The following is a 13,379-nucleotide window of genomic DNA, read 5'->3' on the forward strand; positions in this document are numbered from 1 at the left end:
TGGGGAGGCCGTGGTTTATAATATAATTGTTAAAATACAGATGCAAAAAAAAAAAATACAGGTGCAATTTCTCATCTCCGTATGATTGATTTCTGCAAATCTCTCTCACTTCCAACTTAGGTCCTTTTCTACCATGCACTAGGACCTCAAAGTTTTCTCTACCCTCTTGCATTCTCTCCTTCCCCAAAATCCATTGCTTTGATGTAATGCACCACACCCAGTCCAAGTTTGTCTTTGAGTTCTTCCTTTCTGTCCTTGTTTCTTAAGTTCCACCTATAGGTGATACAATCTGGTATTCATCCTTTTCTTTTTGGCTTATATTACTTAACATCATTCCTTCAAGTTCTATTCAAGATGAGGCAAAAGATATAACTTCACAGTTTTTAAAAGTTAATATACACTCCCATTAACTTATAGTCTCACAAATCACTACTTAAGATGAGAGGGGAAAATGGATTGAATTTCTCAAACTTTTTGATACATAGACCATAGCTCTCAGTATATGTTCCTTCAATCTAAGCACTTAAGACTATAAGTTGGTAATCAGATTGAATTTTAACAGTGGGTTCAAATTGTTAATACACCTCTAATAATGACTTGTTCTTTGAAATATTAAACCACCTATAAGCTTAGACCAGGGAGAACAGAAGCAACTAGTAGCATCAATTTATAAGATACAGCTATATGTAAATAATATTAAAGGACATAAATTATGGTGAGGTCATGTATGATACAGCAAATCCTAACAATAGGATTTTCAAAGTTAACCCAATTGCCAAATAATTTGGTTATAGCAATAACTATCCATATTCTTAAACCCTAAGACAGCAGGAAACTTCCCCATTCTCTACAAAACTCATATTTCTTTCAGTCTGGAACCTCTAGGGTGGGGCTCACTTTCCTGCATGCTTCTCTCAATTCATACAAACTGATACTGCAACTGATCCCAACCTAATCAGCGCAGCCAGTACACCCTCTGCTTGTTTCACTTTGGACTGTGTCCAGAGACATTAAGCGCAGAATGTCAACCCTCCAGCTTCATTACTCTGCCACCAGGTTCCAGATGCTACCATGATGTCAACCTGACTTCCCTACAGATGACCCCACCAATGTGTTCTGGAGCCTCACCTCCTCAGACCCCTGCCCCACTAGGGAAAGAGGGAGACAGGCTGGGAATATAGATCGACCTGCCAACACTCATGTTCATCAGGGAAACAATTACAGAAGCCAGACCTTCCACCTTCTGCATCCCACAACGATCCTGGGTCCATACTTCCAGAGGGAGAAAGAATAGGAAAGCTTTTTTTGGGGGGGAGGGCAGGGATGGGATAGGGAGTTCAGGTGGTGGAAACTGTGTGGAATTATAGCTCTCTTATCCTATGGTCTTGTCAATATTTCCATTTTATAAATAATTTTTTAAGTTGAATAACAAAAGATGAGTGGCTGAGTAAGTTCTGCTATACATACACAATGAACTACTACTCATCTATTAAAAATAGTGATTTCACTAACTTCACCTCATCTTGGACAGAACTTGAACAAATCATGTTAAGTGAGATAAGTCATAAAGAGAAGGATGAATATGGGAGGATATCACTCATAGAGGTTGAAAAATATAACAGAAGGGAAAACACAAAGCAGAACTTGGACTTGGTTTGGTATATTTCACCTAAGTAAAAGACTTGGGTGGGTGGCAAGTGGGTTTCAGGTCCTGGAACATGATGGCAGAAGAGAACGTAGAGGGGGGTTAGTTATTGTGTGGAAAATTGACCAATGTCATACCTGTACAAACTACTGTATTTTGACTGTAAACCATTAAATCCCCCAAATAAAGAAAAAATGTTGAGTAATATTTCATTGTGCACATATATTACAACTTCCTTAGCCACTCATTTGTTGTTGGCTAACTGGGTTGCTTCCAAGTTTGGGCTATTACAAATTGAGTTTCTATGAACATTGGTGTCCATAGATATCTTTGGGTGGGTGTTTTTGTTTCCTTTGTGTAAATCCTTAGAAAATAAATTGTTGAGTCATAGGGTCAGTCTGTTATTAGTATTCTGAGAAATTTCAGTCTATTTTCCACAGGAGTTGGATGAAATTGTATTTCTACCAGTAGTATAGAAGAGATCCTCCCCTCCTCAATCCTCAGCAACATTTGATGTTTCTGTACTTTCTAATGTATTACTTTCTTTCAGGTGTAAAGTGTTATTGTCCTTATTCTCATTCTCTCATATACAGATACTTTGACAATTTTTCCATGTCTGTTGGAGTTCTGCATCTCTTTTTTAGTGAAGATACTGTTCATGCTCTCTCCCCAATTTTCAAAGTTTTTGCATAATTTTGTAAGGTTTTTTTTATAAACCTTGGTTATTAAACCTTTATCTAATGTATATCATGTAAATAATTTCTCTTATTCTGTAGGCAAGCCCATAGCCAACATTATTTTCAATGGCAAGAAAACTTAAGATTTCCCTCTTTGATCAGGTAGAAGACATGGTAGCCCACTATTACCATTACTAGTCAGTAGTCTTAGAAAATAGCTAGTCATAGTAAATAGCTAAAAGATAGGAATTAAAATAATAAAGATTAGAAGAGAAGATGTAAATAGCTAGTCATAGTAAATAGCTAAAAGATAGGAATTAAAATAATAAAGATTAGAAGAGAAGATGTAAAATTGCCATGTGTCACTATTTTGTAGATATAATATGATATCCAAATGGACCCACTAGAAAACTCCAGGAAATTATTAATTAATGTATTGGGGGGCAGGTTACAAGACTACTATACAAGAATCAGTGACATTTGTCTATGCAAACACTAAGTCAAAAGAAGAAACCTGGTTATTAATCCTAGTTACTATAGCAGCAAGAACAATCAAGCACCTAAAAACAAAGGAAGTTAAAGACTTAACACAATAAAAATTATAAGACTAGAATTCTGTTCTTCAAATGTGTACAAGTTCCAGAAAATTATAGGAATTTATTCTCTAAATACAAGTTGGCAAACTAAACTAGTGAATTAAAGACACTACATGATGATGTTGTTATACAGAGTCTAGCAAAGAAATTGTTTTTAGGGGGTCGGGCGGTAGCACAGCAGGTTAAGTACACGTCACAAAGTGCAAGGACTGGCTTAAGGATCCCGATTAGAGCCTCTGTCTCCCTACCTGCAGGGGAGTCACTTCACAGGCAGTGAAGCAGGTCTGCAGGTGTCTTTCTGTCCCCCTCTCTGTCTTCCCCTCCTCTCTCCACTTCTGTCTTATTTAACAACTACAGCATCAATAACAACAAGAACAACTACAACAACAATAATAAACAACAAGGGCAACAAAAGAGAAATTTTTTTTTTTAAAAAAAAGGAAATTGCTTTTATGCACTGCATCTGAAACTTTCCTAGTCATGTTCAAGTAATAACAATTCAGGAGCTGACTAGCTCTTTTTGAGATGTTAGAGTAATGTAAAGTCACAGCTTTGTTAATGTTTGTCATATAAATACATGTCTATTTCCAGGTACAGACCTGAAGAGGGCATCAGTGTAGAAACTGACTTGGATCCTAAACGCTTTAGAATTAATGACATTCTGTTCCTGTTTCGTACCTCTGAATGTGTAAGGTAACTCTTAATTATCAAGAAATTTTATGTGGAGTCAATTTAGTTAGTATAAAAATTCTCCCCGTGTAAGCAACAATGAATGTATAATTAAGGGAAGACAAATGTTGGGTTGACTACTTGGCTTCAGATCTCTTCCCTGTAGGTGATTCTTCTTTGTAGGCAAGTGGTCAAGAAAGACTTAATTTGCTATGTGGGAATCTAACTGCCAGTATGAAAACTGAATTTCTTTACCACGTCAACTTTGGAGTTTCCTTTTTTTAATCCATTTCTTTTATTTGATAGGAAAGAGTAAAATTGAGAAGAAAAGGGGAAATAGAAAGGGGAAGAAAGAAGAGACCTTTAGCATTGCTACACCACTTTTTTTTTATTTAAAAAAGGAGACATTAACAAAACCATAGAAAAGAGGGGTACAGTTCTGCACAATTCCCATAACCCGATCTCCATATCCCATCCCCTCCCCTGATAGCCTTCCCATTCTCTATCTCTCTGGGAGTATGGATCCAGGATCGTTGTGGGGCTACACCACTTTTGAAGGTACCCCACTGCACATGGTAATGTGTGTACTCAATGTGTGTTATACAGAGTCTAACAAAGAAATTGCTTTTAGGGGGTCAGGCAGTAGCACAGAAGGTTAAGTCCCTCTGTTTATCTGCCTCTATATGGAAAAATCGCGAGCAGTGAAGTTCTAGTAATCAATTGATACTGAAGCTCCCCTTGAGTATAATAGTACATCTCTTCCTCGGGTTTCCTTCCTTTCTTTGTAGGAAATCAAGTCAGGATTCCATATGCTCCTCATCCCAGTGTGAGTCTAGTAAAGGAGCACAGAGTAGCAAGGTAAGAATAAAAAGGGAGTATACCTTTTTATTATATTCAATATTGAAAAACCAAATTTATCATCTGGGCATTTTGGTTGATGAACTGTTTAGGTGGAAAAATCCCCCCCTTCTCTCTATCTCGGTGTATGCATGTGTGCATGTGTATGTGTGCGTGTATATGTGCACACACAAATGTAAAAACTATTTGGTTTTCTCTAAAAAGAAATATTTCTATTTTCTTTAAAAATATTTCCCTTATTTTTTTTCAAGTTCTCATCTCTGTAACTAATTTATTCACTAGAATCAAGAAATAGTTCACTCAATACCAATTGTGTTTGCACCTTTACATGCACAAAACTCTGAGTTTAAGTCCCTACACCACATAGGAGTATAATGAATGACAGCAGGGGGTGCTTCATGGATGGAGAAATAGTACAATGTTAACTTTCTCTTCTCTCTCTCTCTCTCTTTCTATATATATAGTCTTTCTTAGTCTCTCTTCTCTCTTATGACATAAAAAGAAATATCAGCTTGGGAGAGGTGAAATCCGTGAGACACCAGCACTTTTAAAATTATATATAAATTAATATATATTAAAATTATATATAAATAAATTATATATAATTATAAATTAAAATTAAAATTATATATAAATTATATATAATATATAAAATAAATAAATAATTTTACCTTTACATTGGTAAAATAATAAGTTAATTTTAGTATATCTCTTTTGCTGGAATATATATATATATATATTTCACAGATGGATGACACCCATACAATACATAATATAACACAGTGTTTTCAAACTGTGTTCTCAGTTTCAATTTTTTACAAATTAAATATCTAGTGAGAATTTTGTTTAAAGTCAAGTTTTCTGGTCAAGAAACTAGTCAAGTGGTAGAGTAGCATACTAGGTTTGCAAGCCTGAGGCTCCATTAGAATCCAGAACTGAGGAGTGCTCTGGTCTTTCCACTTCTCATGAAAAAAGACAAATGACAAATAATATTTTTCTAAAGGCAGGAAAGTTTTCACTGCAGGGTTTTACAATCACTAGAATAATGACAAAAAATAAACTCAAAAAGATCTAAAGGTCAGATAGATTCATACTTGAATTCTAGTACTCCATTACTGTTAGATTAATATTAGACACATGCTTAATTTCTGAATTTCTGCATTTTCATCAGTAAAAAATTAAATAAAATTGAGCCTAACTTGCATGATTACTAATAGAGTTAAAGATAATATATACAAAGAGTATGACATGCTGTAGGTATATAATTACTGATATTATGCTGTGCCTGAGATGTGTGATATGCATTTTATTTATGAACATAAATATTTTTGCAACACATTTTTAAAGTATTAAATAAAAATGACTTTGAGCTAGACAGTGATACAGTGTCTAATAGAGCACACACATTATAGTGAGCAAGGACCTGGGTTTAAGCCCCTAGTTCCCACCTGAAAGGGGAAGCTTTATGAGTGGGTTAGCAGTGCTACAAATCTCTCTCCCTTTTTCTCTCCCTTCCCTCTCAGTTTCTCTGTCTCTATCTAATACAAATAACAGTAATAACTTTACAATTCGTGTTTAGAAATGTAAACTAAAATATCTGAATAATCTCCTCATTCAGTTTAATTCATTTCTTCACAATATCAAATAAGCGTGTTTTCTTTTTCTTCCTAACTCAGGGAAGCAAACAGAGCATACATGACAGTGAAACTAAAGGTCAGTGTGAAATCACATCTCTTCCTTGTAATTGATCAGTTCCTAGATGACAAGTGCATTGTGACAATTTTTACAGTGTCTACAAGTGTAGAGTCATTACTTTGTATCCTGAAACTAAGGGAATATATGCCAATTATACTTCTATTTATATTTGTCTTTGTACCTTAGAGTTTAGCTGATTAAATATTTTTCTCCCTTTTTTCCTTCTGTCATCAAGTTTCAATTCCACTATTTCCAACAATCATTTTTTCTTTTTCTTTTGTTTTTGATAGAGGGCTAGAAACAGATAGCTAGGAGATGATAGATGGATATGTAGATGATAGATAAATACATAGATAGATAGATAGATAAAGGAGAAAGAGCTCCAGCACTTCCTCACTGATTGGGAAGTTTTCCCATTTCTGGTGGAGACCAGGGGCTCAAACCTGGGTTCTTGAGCATGATACTGTGTGCTTTACCAGGTGAGTCACCATACAGCCCTATATCTAAACATTTGTAATAACCATGCATCCTTTTTCACGATGACTTTGAAGTACTATAGATTTAGAGACCACATAGGTAGAATTTCCATTATTATGCCTCTTCAAATACTAATTACATATTAGAAAACCCCAAAATAATACTGAACTCCTTGGTTCCAGGCTATTTTCCTAAAATTTATTCTAGAAAAGTCAGCCCAGAAATGCAAGTCTTACTCCAGATAAAATATAGAGATAATTGGGAGTCGTGCAGTAGTGTCACAGTTTAAGCACAGGTGGTGTGAAATGCAAGGACCGGAGTAAGGATACCGGTTCGAGCCCCGGCTCCCCACCTGCAGGGGAGTTGTTTCACAGGCAGTGAAGCAGGTCTGCAGGTGTCTATCTTTCTCTCCCCCTCTCTGTCTTCCCCTCCACTCTCCATTTCTCTCTGTCCTATCCAACAACAACGACATTAATAACAACAACAATAAAAAGGGCAACAAAAAGGAAAATTAAAAAAATAAATATAGGGAGTCGGGCTGTAGCGCAGCGGGTTAAGCGCAGGTGGCGCAAAGCACAAGGACCGGCATAAGGATCCCGGTTCAAACCCCGGCTTCCCACCTGCAGGGGAGTCGCTTCACAGGCGGTGAAGCAGGTCTGCAGGTGTCTATCTTTCTCTCCTCCTCTCTGTCTTCCCCATCTCTCTCCATTTCTCTCTGTCCTATCCAACAACGATGACTACAACAATAAAACAACAAGGGCAACAAAAGGGAATAAATAAATAAAATTAAATTAAATAATAAAAGAATTTAAAAAATATATATATATATAGATAATTGTCATGTGCAATACAGATGCTTTACCAATAAGAGCAAAACTAAGTTCCTTGGTTTTCCAGTGCTGAAGAATTTTACCTGCTATTGCATTATTTGTTATTTACTTCCCTTTTTTTCCTAATTCCAATATCACTGTATTGTAAAAATGTTTTTTACAGGATTTATGTTGTCACAAGCATACATTTTCCCAAGATGTTTATTTTTATAGGAGTTCTCTAGAGTTAAAATAGTAATAATAATAATAATTAAAAGAACATGTTGTTGTTTTCCTCTCTGTATCCTCTTTTGTGTTCTGTGAAATTTGGAATTCCAAGTATCATAAACACTGTGGAGGAGGCCAGGTGGTGGCTCACATGGTTGAGCGTACATGTTACAATGTGCAAGAACCCAGGTTTGAGCCCCTGGTTCCCACCTGCAGGGGAAAAGCTTCACGAGTGGTGAAGTAGTGATGCAGGTCTCTCTCCCTATCACCTCCTTCCCTCTCCATTTCTGACTGTCTACCTAATAAATAAATAAGTTTATAAAAAATTTTTAAAAACACTGTGGTAGTTTATGCACTTTTTGTTAGATGAGAAAGCAGATGTCACAGAGAAAAGTCAGCTGTCAGTGAACAAGATTCATCACAAAGGCAGCAACTTAACAGAGAGTCGTACACCTATCCTCGTCACAGCACATGAAGATGGACACCTCCGCCTGTGGACCATAGAGGTAATGGGGCCTATTCTTCACCTGGAATAACAAAGAATAGGGAAAGTAAAAATGAATTGCTAAATGAACTGTAGTCTTCAATATTATGCATGACCCCAACTTTAATGTTTTTTGACCTTTCAGCCAAACTGTTGGTTTTGTAGTCTGCTCCATGATGAGCAGCAACTCCACCTTTGCAATAGGTGTGTGTTGTTTTTTTTTACTTTGTTGGGGAAAGTAATGCATGTCTACAGTACAGTTGTTAACACATGGGTATAATTTTTCATCTTCCTTTAGCCACTTTTATTTTTAAGTTTTTATTAATGATTTAAGATTGATTTACAAAATTATAAGATAATAGAGGTATAATTCCACACCTTTCCCGCCACCAGAGTTCTTGGTCCCCATTCCTTTCATTGGAAACTGCAGTAACTCTCCCAAGGTCATAAATAAGGGTTGACTATTATTTACATATACCCATTTTTCCTATGGTCCTGTTTCTCTTCCTTTCTAAGTCACACTTACTACTTCTGAGTGTCCTTCCTTTCCTTTCCTTTTCTCTTTTTCTTTTTTTCCTCTTCTCACTCCAGGTCCTGATGGAATGGAGATCAGAACCATCTGGTCATCTTCCCCTAACTTCTATTCCTCTGGGATTAAGGACCAAAATTCTTTATAGGGTGCAGCTGGTGGAGGCCTAGCTTCTGTAGTTCCTTCTCCACTGGACATGGACATTAGCAGGCTCATCTGTACCCCCAGCTTGTTTCTCTTTTCCTAGTGGTTATACAGTTTTTATTACAAGGAAGAATTTCTTCCTTGATAGAAGTGCTTCAATAATAGAGATGATTCCTTAGAGGATTTATATAGAAACTTAACTCCAGTGTTAGCATCTTATGGAATTTATTATCATACTTTGTTTAGGGAAGACTACTGAAAAATATGCTACCTTTCACAAAACATTCTGCCATTTCTTTGACGTCACTTTATACTGATTCATGTGCCAGAATACTACTGACTAGTAATGTGGGTAAGTTATTGCTTTTTTTTTCTGTAGAATCAGAGTCTCACATATGCATGTATTCAACACTATGGAATACTACTATTTTATTTTTTAATTTATTTTTTATGAGAGCATATATCAGCTCTGCTTAAGGTGGTACAGAGGATAGAACCTGGAACTTTGGAGCCTCAAGCATAAGAGTCTTTTTGCATAACCATTATGCTATCTACCACCCATTATTTTTTAATTCATATAGAGAGACATGATAGCACTGAAGCTTCCTCCATTGCCATAGCTCCTCCTACTGTAATGTCTAGTCTCCAGCCTGATCATGCATATAGCAATGCATGAACCCTACAAAGTGAGCTTCCTCCATGCCATGTCTTATCAGGTACAGGCTGACTGGACTTGGGTTGGTGAACTACAGTGACTGAAGCAGGCTTGAGTAGCATGGAGCCAACATGGAACCTAGGGAACTGAAGTCAGACAGGAAATACTAGTATAAATTGAACTGGGATAAGGCTGAACCTGGTGGCCACCACAGATGCAGCCAGTCTGTAATAGATAACAATGACAGTGACAGTGCCCACAGAAGCAGCTGCGATAGAAGTACCTGGAGCTGGCAGAGATAAGATATTATTAGGGCAGATGACTATAACAGCAAGATAGTAGACCATCTATTATTAGACTATTATTGGGGCAGATGACGATAATAGCCTGGTAGTCTGGAGTGGACCTACCCTATAATTCACCAATTTCTTTTCTGGGGATATATCCTAAGGAACCAAACACACCCATCCAAAAGATTCATATATACCTATATTCATAGCAGCACCATTTGTAATAGCCAAAACCTGGAAGCAACCTAGGTGTCCAAAAACAGATGACTGGCTGGGTAATTTGTGGTATATATACACAATAAAATATACTCAGCTGTTAAAACTGCTGATTTCACCTTATTCACCTTATCTTGGATAGAGGTAGAAGAAGTCATGTTGAGAAAAGCAAGAAAGAGAAGGATGAATATGGGATGATCTCATTCATAGACAGAAGTTGAATAATAAGAACAGAAGGGGAAACACAAAGCAGAACTTGACCTGGAGTTGATGTATTGGCCCAAAGTAAAAGACTCTGGGATTGAAGGGAGTGTTCAAGTCCTTGAACACGATGGCAGAAGAGGAGGGCAGATTAGATTGTTATGTGGAAAACTAAGAAATGTTACACATGTACAAACTACTGTATTTTACTGTTGACTGTAAACCATTAATCCACCCAATTTAAAAAAAGGGGGGGAATCCAGTTTCACCAATGAACTTTAAAAAAATCTTCAAGGGGGAACTTCAACACCCCACTCTCTCAATTTAACACATTATCTAGGCAGAGAATTAGTAAATAAATGAGGAAGTTAAATGAAGAGATAGATAAACTAGGACTATTGGATATTTTCAGAGTCATTCACCTGAAGAAACTGGAATACACATTCTATTCAAGTCCACATGGGTCATTCTCAAGGATAGATCATATGCTAGGCCACAAAGATAGTGTCAACATATTTATGAACATAGAAATCACCCCAATGGTCTTTTTAGACCACAGTGGAATTAACACTTAACAACAAACAAAAAAAGTAGTAAAAGTCCCAGAATATAGAAACTCAACAGTACACTACTTAACTACTATTATAGGGTCATTGTAATCAAAACTGCTTCATACTGGAACATAAATAGACACACTGACCAGTGTAATAAAATTAAGAATCCAGAAATAAGCCCCCACACCTATGGACATCTAATCTTTGACAAAAGTGCCCAGACTATTAAATGGGGAAAGGGGAGTTCTCTTCAACAAATGGTATTGGAAAAATTGGGTTGAAATATACAGAAGAATGAAACTGAACCACTATATTTCACTATACACAAAAGTAAACTCCAAGTGGATCAAGGACTTGAGTGTTGGACCAGAAACCATCAAATACTTAGAGGAAAATATTGGCAGAACTCTTTTCCACATAAATTTTAAAGACATCTTCAATGAAATGAATCCAATTACAAAGAAGACCAAGGCAAGTATAAACCAATGGGACTACACCAAATTAAAATCTTCTGTACACCTGAACTGGAATTGGCATATTGTACCAAAGTAAAAGACTCTGGGGTTTGGGGAAGGGGGGGAGAACACAGGTCCAAAAAGGATGATAAAGGACCTAGTGGGAGTTGTATTGTTATATGGAAAACTGGTGAATGTTATGCATGTAGAAACTATTGTATTTACTGTTGAATGTAAAACATTAGTTCCCCAGTAAAGAAATTAAAAAAAAATAAAATCTTCTGTACAGCAGAAGATACTACCACCTAACAGAGACCTCCACAGAGTGGGAGAAGATATTTAAATGCCATGCACAGACAAGAGGCTAATAACCAAAATATGTAAAGAGCTCACCAAAGTCAGCATCAAGAAAACAAGTAACACCATCCAAAAATGGGGAGAGGATATGAACAGAATAACCACAACAGAAGAAATACAAAAGGCTAACAAACACATGAGAAAATGTTCCAAGACTTTGTCAGAGAAATGCAAATGAGATATCACTTCACTCCTGTGAGAATGTCATACATCAGAAAAGGTAGCAGCAACACATTCTGGAGAGGTTGTGGGGACAACGGATACCTCCTGCATTGCTGGTAAGGATGTCAATTGGTCCAACCCCTGTGGAGAGCAGTTGGAGAACTCTTAGTGGACCTACCCTATGACCCTGCAATTCCTCTCCTGGAGACATATCCTAAGGAACACAACACACCTATCAAAAAAGATTTGTATATACCTATGTTCATAGCAGCACAATTTGTAATAGCCAAAAACTTGGAGCAACCCAAATGTCCAACAACAAATGACTGGCTGAGCTAGTTGTGGTATAATATATATACACAATGGAATACTACTCAGGTATTAAAAATGGTGATTTCACCATCTTCAGCCCATCTTGAATGGAACGTGAAGAAGTCATGTTAAGTGATATAAGTCAGAAGCAGAAAGATGAATATGGGATGATCTTACTCACAGGCAGAGTTGAAAAAACAAGATCAGAAGAGAAAACACTAAGCTGAACTTGGACTGGAGTTGGTGTATTGCACCAAAGTAAAAGCCTCTGGGGTGGGTTGGGGGGGAGAGTTCAGGTCATGGAACAGGAAGGCAGAGGACCTAGTGGGGGATGTATTGTTGTGTAGAAAACTGAGAAATGTTATGAATGTACAAACTATTTTATTTACTGTTGACTGTAAAACATTAATCCCCCAATAAAGAAATAAAAACAAAAAAAAATTTTTTAATGGTGGTTTCACTTTTTTTCATCTCATCTTGGATGGAGCTTTGAAGAAATCACTTTCCCAGACCCCTATCCCAGTAGGGAATGGTGTAGACAGACTGGGGGTGTGGACAGACTTGTCAACACCCATGTTAAGTGGAGATGCAATTACAGAAGTCATTTTTCCACCTTCTGCATCCCACAAAGATCTTTGGTCCATACTCTCAGAGGGAAAAGAATAGGGAAGCTTCCAATGGAGGGGATAGGATATGGAACTCTGGTTATGGAAAATTGTATAGAATTGTACCCCTTTTATCCCAAAATCTTATTGATCATTATTAAATTACTACTAATAATTTTTAAAAAAACTTGAACCATTTTTTTTTAGTCCCAGCTTTTAGGAACACATCCCTCCTTTGAGGTAAAGTATTCTTGTATCTTTTCTTCTTTCTCTACAGTGTTTGTGCTTGAGGGAAGGAGCTACAGAGATGGGAAAAATGAGACGTGAATGTTTTTCTTGACTACTGTGACATTAGAGGTTCATAAGATAGCCAGGGTGTTTCGCTCTTGCATATCACCTACTCATTCTTTCTTTGTCCCTCTTTCTTTAGCTATACTTTCTTCTGAAAGTCTTGTCCTTTCACTAACACTTGGCAAAAAAGTTGAAAAATAAGAAAACACAAAGCAGAACTTGGACTGAGCTTGGTGTATTGTACCAAAGTATAAGACTCTAGGGTGGGGGTGAGGGGCATCTCCCTATTTCTCTTGTCCCCTGTAAAATAAAAGGAAAGAAGGAAGAGAGGAAGCTGGGGAGGTTCAGGTCCTGGAACATAATGGCAGAGGAAGACCTAGAGGGGGCTGAATTATTATGTGGAAAACTGAGAAATGTTACACATGTACAAACTATTGTATTTTACTACTGACTGCAAAAAACCATTAATC

General features: G+C 36.8%; 1 protein-coding gene across 1 annotated transcript in view; it reads left to right on the forward strand.

Annotated features, from left to right (window-relative positions):
- WDR64 (WD repeat domain 64) overlaps positions 1-13,379 on the forward strand; it is a 156,134-nt gene that overhangs the window by 90,909 nt on the left and 51,846 nt on the right. The window contains exons 17-21 of the mRNA XM_060192039.1: positions 3,510-3,611; positions 4,376-4,445; positions 6,122-6,158; positions 8,021-8,160; positions 9,058-9,163. Coding sequence (XP_060048022.1) covers positions 3,510-3,611; positions 4,376-4,445; positions 6,122-6,158; positions 8,021-8,160; positions 9,058-9,163 — 455 coding nt within the window. The remainder of the gene's footprint in view (positions 1-3,509; positions 3,612-4,375; positions 4,446-6,121; positions 6,159-8,020; positions 8,161-9,057; positions 9,164-13,379) is intronic.

The sequence above is a fragment of the Erinaceus europaeus genome, chromosome 6, assembly GCF_950295315.1.
Source record: "Erinaceus europaeus chromosome 6, mEriEur2.1, whole genome shotgun sequence".
Classification (NCBI taxonomy): domain Eukaryota; kingdom Metazoa; phylum Chordata; class Mammalia; order Eulipotyphla; family Erinaceidae; genus Erinaceus; species Erinaceus europaeus.